An 11408-nucleotide genomic window follows, 5' to 3' on the forward strand; every position below is an offset into this window, starting at 1 on the left:
TTTAATTTTTTTTTGTAACATCTTATAATTTAAATATATATATATATATATATATATATATTGAAGTTTTTTTCTTTTGATAAATCTTTAGTTTTTTATTATTGTTGAAGTTTTCAGACTGAATCTAGATAAATTTTACGTGAATCCAACATTTTGTGAATTTCACTACGTTGCGTTCAGTGAAAATTGATTCCTTGGAAGTTGGAACTACAAATGGTGAATCATTGATGTTCGGCCAGTTATGGTTAATGTTTTTTTTAATATTTTTATATGTTTTATTTTAGTTTTATTTTAGTTAAATAAAAGATAAAAATTATGTGGTCGTATTCGTATAGATCATTTTCTCAATTCTCACACAATTTGTAGAAAAAAAACACAAAACCAGTTGTTATAATTAAATACGTTTTCTATGTTTGCGTATAGACATTAAAAAAAAAAAAAACCTAGCAGTAAAAACCTAATTTTTTTGGGTGGTTGAATCAACTTCTTAATTAACTAATACTTTCTACTGGATATCGAATCAATCATTCTTTTGTAAAAATAAGTTCAAATTATGAAGGTTTTATAGAAGAGATAATTAACAACAGTGCTTAGAATGAAAATTCTTGATTCAAAAATCAATACAAATAAAAACTAGCTATTCCTCTCAAGAACCAACGGTCAACAATAAACGTTGACTTGAGGGAAAAGTCGTCCACGTACCCAAACTAATATACAAAATATTTGAGAATTAAATATAGAAAAGAAGACACAGAAAGTATATTTAAGGAAAAAAATTTCCCAAAAGAGGGGTTAATTAATAAGCTGTTAGATATATTAATATAGCCACAAATCTTGAGTCGATGCTTAACGCGATCCTCGCCATTTGCTCCCGTCTTCTTAGCAAAGAAAAAAACCCTAAATAATATATTAATTGCATACATTCCTTATTTCTTGATTCTTGGTAATAACTTTGAGGCTTTGATCCCGAGTCTGGAGTGTGACGACAATGTGATCAAACTCTTACATCCTTAAAGGGGAATATTTCTCGAGAGAATGACCAATTGAGCTAATGAGCAGTCCTCGATATCGAGTTTTATCTGAACATTGAGATGAGAGAACGAAAGATGACTTCATCACAAGGTATAGTGAGACCCATCTCGTGCTCGAACCCAAACTCTTCCTCGGCTAGTTGGAGGAGTGACTGGAACTCAGGATGATCTAGCCATGAGATTGGGACCACATAGCGACTTCGGTGTTGACCGACGTATACCGGAAAGTGACCTTTTGGCACGTCGTTGAAGTAGCAATTACCTTGATTCTTCTTTCCTAGACTTGAGCACCTCTTCAAGATTTGCTTTAGAGATGCTGCTTGAGACAAGGCCGCTTTGTTCGACTTCTTTATCGCCATGATTTGACCTTATTGAAATCTAACTTGGCTAGAGAGAGGAGAAGAGAGGGAAGAGAGAGAGAGTTTGGTATGTTTGAAGAAAGGTGTGGATGTGAAGGTGGTGGGGAGGAATGTGGAGGGGTATTTAAGGGCACAAAATGAGAGAGAGAAAATTGGAAGTGTTTATTAAATTTAATAAGAAAAATCTTATAATACATATTTTTAACATAGATTTTTTAGGTTTACTTATGACTTTTTAGATGATTTGTGACTAGGTTATGTGTATTATATACACGACAACGACTAATTCATGCAGAACCACATGAAGTGTTTCCTTGGTGATCAAATCAAAGCCGCGTAAGTACGTAACATAAGACATCAAATTATAATTATTACATCATAAGACATCAGATTTAATTTAAATCTCATCAATGTTCAACACTTGTTTATTTGTACATCATATTATATGATCTCTTCAAAATTTATCCAGTTTTCCTGTTACAATACATAAAATATAACGTTCAACTATTTTCAAGGGTTGTTTTTTTTTTTTCTCACAAGGCGAAATTGTTATATTATTTATAAATGGCCTAGAGTAACCAAAATGGTCCAATTCTTTTTCTTGTATCAATAGAGAATTGAACTCATGTCTATTCAAAGTTATAACATTGCTCCCAAATTTTCATATACCACTATATATATCATTAATCCGTCAAATAATCCATTTTTTTATATGTAATGTGAAAGCAAATATCATGTGGGTCGTGGGATGTAGGACAAAAAAGCGGCTTTAGAGACAAGGCATAAGGGAAAGGGAAAAAATATGTGAAAAATGCATACAAAATATAATTGGAGGGTCTTATAAATAAGGTAGGGACTATAAACATTACCCTACATTCTCTATTTTGTGTTTTTATTTAGACACAACTCTACAATATAATACAAGTAGTGTCTGTTTTCTCTACACTTGTTACAAACTCTTCGCCAGAATTTGTCTCTACTGAAACTTCCAATTTTATTACAACTAATATATGAATAAATAACTACAAATACCATATGGCCGTTAATAGATTTATATACCCGTTTGTCATAAATTGAGTCCGTTGCAAAAGGATTACGGACGAAGTATATATAAAGATTAAAGATATGTAAACCAAAGTACGTACTTGCAACTACAAGATCACATGTCGTTTGCTACAAGTAGAGTTGCCATCACTTTAATGCCCATTCTTTTTTTTTTTTTTATCTATAAATTAAGATGTACAAAATAACACACTAATGATGATTACTGCAGTTTGGTGGTTTATATTTTATTGGTTAACCAAATTCATTGAGGACATACTGTTTATTACGAGGTTCATAGGAAATTTATATCTACTGACCAAGCTGAACTTAAAATTATGTTAGTCACCGACAAAAATATAGCTTATAAGTGTCATTCGGAAAATCATCTGAATTTGATAGAAAGTGAACGTTAATTGTGCAACTACAAACATTTTTGGGATCATTTGAGAATTCAGTCCAAGAGTTATAACTTACAAACCATTCATATCATGTACAGAAGATTAACACATGACAATTTGATGAATTAACTAATTTGTTAACTATAAGTATAATGATCTAATAGTATTTCGTACATATATATAATATGTATTGATTTTTACAATGAAAAATATGTTTATAATAAATATATGGGAAAATATATAGCTAATTAAGCAGTATAGTAGATCGTCCCCATGTGAAAATTTGAAAATGAAAACAAATGCTTAGGTTGGAACCTAATCTTTTGTTTAATTGATAGTATCAAATCCATGCAAGTTCCCATTTCATTCCTCCGATGCCTTGTGTTCCACGTACTTCTTTCCATTTATATTCAACTTCTTATTTTTCTTTTCTTTTTCTCTTTTTGCCTATCATTTTAAAGTGATGAAACAATCAACATCATCAAAGATTTTCACCTTTGGCTTTGTGATAATTCCAATCGAATTAATTGCAAATTTTCCGTGGTAGAAACACCATATCGTGTATTGGCAAAAAAAAAAAAAACACCATATCGTGTATAACTTGATAGCCAAAAAAGAAATTTTTTAAGTGTGGTTGAAAAGGACTTTTTGGCTGTTTCTACAATACTATCCTTTGTCTAATCAATAATTTTATTTAATCAGGTGAATTCAGATTTTCTAAGAAGTTTCATTGGTTATATAATTGTAATCAAACATCTATTTTGAACCTAACAATGGTGATCTGGTGGTAATTCTCTTAAAACAAGCCGTAATTTGTTCTCCCATCAATTGAATTCCCTCTTGATGAAACGCTTATTTGCTGTTCGGCCATGACTTGGTTATGAACAATTCAACTCGTATTAGTCGTATATTTAACATGGTCTGTTTGTATCTAATGAGATTGATAATTTCCGGAGTAGTCGAGTTTCGAACCAGATTATGAAAAAGAAAAACATCTATTTTAAAAATCTAAAGCATCTGAATGACGTTTGCCCAAAAAATAAAAAGCACGCTGAATGACGTATGGTATGAACAATCAAAACATCATCTGTGACATCCTTAGGGTTCTATAATCAAGAAAATGCCAGCTAAAAGCCAAGATTGTTATAAGAGTAATTTGCTTACATTTAATTTTTAATTAAAGTAACGTTTTAAGATTTGTTTTTTGTTTTAAAGATTTCAAGATCTAAACGACAAATAGAAAGAAATAAGAAAGAAGATTTTTTGGTCGACAAAGAAGAAAAAAAAGATTAAGAGTTTAGCTTCAACCGTTAATTACATTTAATAGGGGCGGGGGATATAATTGAATTTGTATCTTCTCAAAGAGTATATGAAAAACGATAAAAATGACACTGTTTTTTGAAAAGGGAAGAGAGGAGAAAAGTAAAAACTAAAACCCGAAACGTGGAAGATGGTGGGATTTTGTCGTATTTATAAATAAGAGAATTTGAAGAAAACAGAACAAAAATAAGAGATGGTGTGTGTAGGGACAAAAGACAGTGAGAGAATCAGGTGGAAGTGAAAGGAACAACACTTGGCTGTCCTGAATTGGCGCTTCTGTTGTGGTTATAACTTGTAGACATGATCCCTCAGCTCACACTCTTCATTACCCCACATCCCCAAATTCATCATCCTCATAACTATAACCAACTTTTCCACACAAATTATTGTTTTGATATACCTATTCGAATATAGGGACTCCATGTTCCTATAGAGTATTGATATGGGTAATATTCGTTTTATTTGAAACAAAAAAGTTTATTAAACTATATTGTGAAACTATGATATGTGAATTTTTACTTCTGATATCTAAATTAAGACATATTTTTGTGATGTTTTTGTATGTTCAAGATGCATGTATAGTTTACACTGTGTGGGTGACATTCACAAAAACAAAAATGACTATTTAATTATTTTTTCGTATAAATTTTTTATTGCGTTTAGAATTTCTAGCTATTATTTGATAAATTATAAACATATTAGTATCATTTTGTCTTTATATTCCTAACCTTGACACTTATTTTCAATTGAAACAGTTATGCCGAAAAGTTGAATTATGTGTGATCTTGAACTTGGAGCCTTGTCTAAACTAATTAAAGTGAAATTTATGTTCTGGAAACTACTAATATCATATTTTTGGATACCTTAGACAATTACATGTCTACAACAAAAATAATACACTCAAACCTTTACAATTACACTATAGTACAAAAGAGCTAGGTTGATTTTGCAAGGTAGGTATGATGTGATGTATTTCTTTACAAGCCATGCATAGTCACCAATCAGGCTTTCAGTTATAGAAATTAAGATTTTTCCTCAGATTTTCTCCAAATTATACAAAAGAGACAGTTCCTTTACCGACAAAAAGCATAAAAATATCGAATATTAAGATTTATTTTGAAAGAGTATTTTTCCCCAATTTCCCTACGTATTTAATTTCCATTTTCAAAAACTTAAAAGGGACAGCCCCTAACGACAAAATGCATAAAAGAATATTAGAACTAAGATTATTTTTTTTAAAGAGTTTTTCCCAACTTCCTTACAAATTCAATTTCCAATTTAAAAACTATAAAAGGGACAGCTCCTAACGACAAAAATGCATAAAAGAATATTAACTCGTAGTTTCCTTAATTTTTATAGAAATTCAGTTTCCATTCCAATACCAAAAAGACAGCTCATAACAAACAAAATGCATAAAATATCAGAAATAAGATTTTATGAAAGGGAGTTTTTTTCCAAAAATATTCCTACAAATTCAGTTTCCAATACAATACCTCTAAGACTACTTACAATGGTGTGTTTAATTTTTTTATTAAACTGTTGAATCATTACAATGGTTTGTTGAAAAAAGAAAAATGCTGATGTGGATTAATTGGTGTTGAATTCTTTCAACATGTTGAATCTGTAAAAGAGAATATTAACATGTATACATGGCGCCTTTTAATTGGTAAAAAAAATTACTTTTGAATTAAAATATAAATTAATGTATTTGCTAATTGCTATTGTTTTATTGGCTGTTAAAGATTTTTGGTTTTTTCTTTCTACCAAAATATTTAAGATAAATTATCTTATAGTAAATAAATTACTTTTTTATTTTTATTTATATCAAAATTCATTATTTTTTATACTCTATAAATAGAGACTTATTTCATTTGATTTGGACAAAGAAAAAAAAATCATTTTTTTGTGAAATTGATCCCAACAATAATCCATTTAACATCCAAAATACTTCTAATTACTCTTTTAAACGCACAATCCTATCCAATCCGAGTCCGAGTTTACTATTTGCACTTCGGACAATATTATCCAATCCAAGTCCCACTATTCATAATGAAAATCTATATGTTCTTCTTCTTTAATTTTACTTTGATTATTTTTTTAAGAATTTAAAAGAAAAATTAAAAAATTATTAACTCTTAACTATTTTATTTCAATTGTTATTGGTATATAATCATAAAACAAAAATCAAAAATAAGAAAATAATATAAAATAAAAGAGTAGGGTAGAGTGTTGAATTTTATTAAACAAAACTACTGTAAAAGTTAAAATTGAAATGAATGTTGAATTATTAGGTGGAAGAGAGAGAAGATGATGTGGAGTGTTAAAAGGTAAAAAAGAAGGTGTTGAATAAATCAACCATTGTACATAGTCTAAAAGGGACCGCTTTAAAAAGATAAAATATTTTTTATATACATAATATACATGTGCATAATACCTCAACCACCAATACAAGAAATAAACTTTAAGATAATAAGATTTTAAAAATGTCTGATAAATCCACAGAAGTAGAACTAAAGAGAGAGTCACAAAAGAGTTGCTCATATCCCCTAAACTCTGTAGGATCCATGTCTGCAAAAAATATGACTATTCCATGTGGCAACAACAACTCAGCACCACAAGCTGACAAAGATTCCTCCAATGAAATCAGAGCCACAAAATTTGATTTTGGATAACTTATGATGAGAGAAGTTTTTCTCTCCCACCACCATGTTCTAAGGCCACCAGAGTAAAGCATTGTCTTCTGTCTTTCAAACTGATTACTACTCTTTGCAGTTTTTATGTGAGTTTTTGGCAAAGCAAAGAAGCCACTCTCTGATAACTGTCAGTGTCACAATCTGTATTCTAGTTCCCCCATTTGTAGGAGAAGTGTATGTGTTTTCTCTTCTAGATTTAGAGAGACTAAAGAAGTCATTTCTAGGTGTTTCTTGTTTGTAAATGCCTAATATTTGTGGATACTCATGTTCTGTGAATGAAAATGACCACAGGAGAGAAATGATTTATGACATATAGTACACAGGATGCAATACCTGTCGATGTGAATGTGACCATGGTGGAAGAATTTAATCCTCTCTGCTTGTTTTTTCCACTGATTGATAAGACGACCAATAGATAGTTGGTTTTAATAATTTGTCCCCCAACAGAGAAGAAGAGAATATACACAACTTCTTTCAAAATCAAAAACATATTCCGGTATCCAAGTTTGACATTCTTGAAGCATGATCTTTTTCTTTGCAAATTGCAAGTATGCCTCCAGAGTTGCACTTGAAACAGTTCAGGTTGAAAAAAGTTGAATTATGTGATCTTGAAAGTGGATCATTGTCTAACCTAAATGAAATATATATGCTTTGCAAACTCTTACTCATATCATATCAAGTGAGCAGGGACAAGGAGTTTAGCAAGTGAGCAGGCAAAAGCAGATCAACTATGCTTGCTTTATTCATAGCCATGTTCTACAGATAGTTTACCACAATTTCAAATCTGAAAAAATAGAAAAGAATCTGATAGATCAATATCGATTTGGTCTTTATCAACCTTTCGGTCTTTATCGATGAGAAGACGAAGTGTAACTCTCTGCTTAAGAAGGTCCTTGACATGGAACAAAGGAGCGAGAATGTTCTTGCAGAACTCGTCGTAGATCAATATCTTGTAAGAAACTTCTTTGCTCGCGTTGCCGCTTGGATTCAACATCCGAGTTAAACATTCTGAAATCAAACCGATCAAAGAAAAAAAAAATCAACTAACAACAAAAATCTAGGGTTTTGTCACCACATTCATCTACAGAGAGAAACTATATAGACTTGAAGATAGAAAAATTACCAGTCTGTTTTTGGCGGAGATTGAGAGCCATTGATGATTGAAATCTAACGAACTAGATAAAGCTGATGAATTCTAAGTTCTTCCTCTGTTTCCACTATCATAAACCCACTGGCGGGAGAGATAGATCGGGTCGGGTATCCAATTTTTCTTTCCGGGTTAAAAGGAAACTTACGTGGGCTTTTTAATTCATGGGCTTCACGGACCAGAACTTTTGTCGGCGTGTTGTGCAGTAGTAAATATTAATAACCAATCCGACCTAAATTTTCATTAGATGGCGTCATCAATGAGAAGACTCAATAGAGCAAAGTAAACGAACTCAGAAAAGTTGTTCAATCCGTACAAACTGAAACTAAAATACGGAAACAGAGAGATTTGGTTGTGTGTTAGAAGAATGGAACCAAACTACGAAGAAGATGTTTTCCTCGGCAAGTATCAGCCATCGGAACTTAAGATTGCTTCTGAATTTCTTACGACTTGGTTGCCTTTCTTATCTAGAGATCTCTGCAACGACTGTGTTCATGTTCTCTCCGATCGAATCCGTTCTCTAGACCCAGGTTTGATTTTTTTCCCTCTCTGTTCTGTTTAACCGGAAAATTCTGGTTCTTTTTCCATAATTCGATTGAAGAAACGGAGAATTTTCTTGGTTACTAACGTTGTGTGTTCTGTTTCGAAAATTTTCTCTAGTTATTGTTCTATTGAATCTAATTTAATCATTAAAGTTGATTACTTACCATAATTTCTGAACTAATTCGTAGATTTGTGATGATTAGAGATACTGCTTATAGAATATTCTATGTAATCAAGCTATCTTCTTGAGATTTTTGTATTTGTTCTTACCTTATTTGTAGATTTTTGTATTTGTTCTTACCTTATGTGTAATTGTGTTTCCTTATTATTACAGAGCGTTGCATTAACATAGAGAAGGTTAATGGAGAAGATAAAGCGGCTTCGGGTTCAATGGTGGAGAACATGGAATCTGAAGATTTTGATAATAAGATGGACAATATTTATGACGGGAAGTTTTGTGATTCTCACTCATTAGATAGTTTGAAAGCTGGGGGTTCTGAGGCGGCGAGTCCAAGAATTTCTTGGGCTGATATGGGAGATGAAGATGGATTGGAGGAGGAAGAACAAAAAGATAGTGGATTAGGTTCACAGGGCGTTGATGTGAGTTCTTTAGCTGGAGACTCGATGAAGACTCCCCAGAAGCGTAAATTGTCTAGGGAAGAAAGAGAGCGTTATCGATTTATGAATGTGAAGAAAATGAAAGTGTTTTCTTGTTTTGAGAAAGTTAGAGGGAGGTCTGTTAATATTCTCGAGGGACTTGAGTTGCATACTGGTGTTTTTAGCGCGGTGGAGCAGAAAAAGATTGTTGATTTCGTCTATGAACTACAAGAGAAGGGTCAAAGAGGAGAATTGCGAGGTTCGTTTCCTGTTTTCCTCATTGCTTTTTGCATAATGCGAATTTGAAAACTGTGCCGTTACTTATCTAATTTTGACTTTGGTTCTTTTTCGATATCTAGACCGTACTTTTACCGCTCCGCATAAGTGGATGAGAGGCAAAGGACGAGTTACTATCCAATTCGGATGTTGTTATAACTATGCACCAGTAAGTGACTCTTTCCTCATCTTTGTTTTTTTAACATTTTATTAACTCAAGTGAATATGGAACGAGTTTTATTTTGGTTTGTTTTTTGGTAGGACAAAGCGGGAAACCCACCCGGAATCCTTCAACGCGAAGCGGTTGATCCAATACCGTCTCTTTTCAAAGTAATAATCAAAAGGTTGGTTGGGTGGCATGTACTTCCTCCAACTTGTATCCCAGATAGTTGTATCGTCAATATCTATGATGAAGGCGATTGCATACCTCCTCATATCGATAACCATGACTTCGTCCGCCCTTTCTGCACAGTATCATTCCTTAGTGAGTGCAATATACTCTTCGGATCAAATCTCAAAGTCGTAGGACCTGGTGAATTCTCCGGTCCATACTCTATGCCGCTTCCTGTCGGGTAAAGCACTATAGGTTTTGCATACTCTCTCTGAGTTTTTTTCTACTGAAGTTTCCGCTGCTTAACTTTTCGACGATTTTTTCACCTTTTTTTCCTTCAGATCAGTTCTAGTGCTAAAGGGGAATGGAGCTGATGTCGCTAAGCATTGTGTACCTGCGGTTCCCACAAAGAGGTAATTTGTTAGGACCTTGATTGTTTGTCAACGTTTATTTCTATGTTTAGTATGTACTTTTTTTGGTAATGAAACCATAACTCTCTCTTTTCACAAAAGGATTTGGTGTTTTGAGTTTACAGTTACACTTTGCAAAATATTATGTACCAAAATGAAAAATGGTTTATTTTAAACAAATGTGAAACTTTTTCTAACATGTATAGAAATTGGTGTTTGTAACAATCGAAACCCAATTTATCGGTTTTTCACACTCTGGTTTTATCTCGTTTTGTTCATACTGTTTTTGCTATCCTTGGTTCTGCTTTCAGGATATCAATCACGTTTAGGAAAATGGACGAGTCGAAAAGACCAGTAGGATTCACCCCGGAACCTGATTTACAAGGGATTAAGCCGTTGCCGTACGAGCAGACCACGCAGAGTACTCCTGCTGCTGCGGCCATTAGCTCTTCAAGATCCAGCAACGACCAAAATGGTAGTAATCACAACTATCGAACTGCACATGGAGAAGGAAGCAAGGATCGTAGGTCGAGAGATTATCGTTCTGAGAGTCGAGAGTGGTCATCATCGGGCCAACGAAGAGAAAAGTCACGGCATACTCCTAACAGGTCTTATAGACCCAAGGCTACTAGATCCGACAACGTCTGAGAATTTGTTTTCGATTTTTATTCCTTTTGTAATACGAACTTAATTTTTTTTTTTTTTTTTGGTATGGATACGAACTTAATATTTGATGTTTTACTTTTAAAGAAACATATCTTTGTGATTAGTGTACTCTTTTCAAACAAATACTATAAAAAAATTCTTTGATTAGTATACTCTTTTCAAACAAATACTATAGTATAGGTAATAAACTTTTGCCCCAAAAAAAAAAAAGTAACAAACTGAGTCGAGCTCTTTTAATTTCGTTATTATACAAAAAAATATTCACCTTTGACCGATTATTTTTGGCCACTATGTTTCCAATTGTTCTAGCCTAACAAATAATGATTAATATACCATAAATTATTGTTCAAAATAATATTAGTTTTTATAAGTTTTGTGGTTTTTTTTCTTTTGTTTTATTAATAACGAATTTTTTTGGATCTATAACCGTACATTCTTTCTGGTCCGGAAACCCGAATATTTTATATGGTTTCATGGTTATTTTTCTACAAAACCAAAGTTATGGTTGGCAAAAAAGTTACGGGAATATAATGGGTTTGACTCATTAGTCAATGGAGTATAAAAGTGGAATTGAGATAAACTGAAGTATTCAA

At 32.4% G+C, this 11408-nt stretch overlaps 3 protein-coding genes across 3 annotated transcripts; 1 reads left to right on the forward strand and 2 right to left on the reverse strand.

Moving 5' to 3' along the window:
- Positions 1 to 541: 541 nt before the first annotated feature.
- On the reverse strand, positions 542 to 1706 carry LOC9303107 (auxin-responsive protein SAUR50). The gene has a single exon (XM_002868998.2). The coding sequence runs from the start codon at positions 1388 to 1390 to the stop codon at positions 1076 to 1078; it is 315 nt and encodes a 104-aa protein (XP_002869044.1). The 5' UTR covers positions 1391 to 1706; the 3' UTR covers positions 542 to 1075.
- Positions 1707 to 7564: 5858 nt separating this feature from the next.
- On the reverse strand, positions 7565 to 8148 carry LOC9305116 (SEC1 family transport protein SLY1). The gene is made up of 2 exons (XM_002868999.2): positions 7969 to 8148; positions 7565 to 7853 (listed from the first exon to the last, which is right to left on the reverse strand). The coding sequence occupies exons 1-2, from the start codon at positions 7997 to 7999 to the stop codon at positions 7624 to 7626; spliced, it is 261 nt and encodes an 86-aa protein (XP_002869045.1). The 5' UTR covers positions 8000 to 8148; the 3' UTR covers positions 7565 to 7623.
- Positions 8149 to 8252: 104 nt separating this feature from the next.
- Positions 8253 to 10962, forward strand: LOC9305117. The gene is made up of 6 exons (XM_021019360.1): positions 8253 to 8522; positions 8870 to 9391; positions 9492 to 9577; positions 9670 to 9980; positions 10081 to 10152; positions 10461 to 10962. The coding sequence occupies exons 1-6, from the start codon at positions 8360 to 8362 to the stop codon at positions 10795 to 10797; spliced, it is 1491 nt and encodes a 496-aa protein (XP_020875019.1). The 5' UTR covers positions 8253 to 8359; the 3' UTR covers positions 10798 to 10962.
- Positions 10963 to 11408: the final 446 nt, after the last annotated feature.

The sequence above is a fragment of the Arabidopsis lyrata genome (genome assembly GCF_000004255.2).
Source record: "Arabidopsis lyrata subsp. lyrata unplaced genomic scaffold ARALYscaffold_7, whole genome shotgun sequence".
Taxonomy (NCBI): Eukaryota; Viridiplantae; Streptophyta; class Magnoliopsida; order Brassicales; family Brassicaceae; genus Arabidopsis; species Arabidopsis lyrata.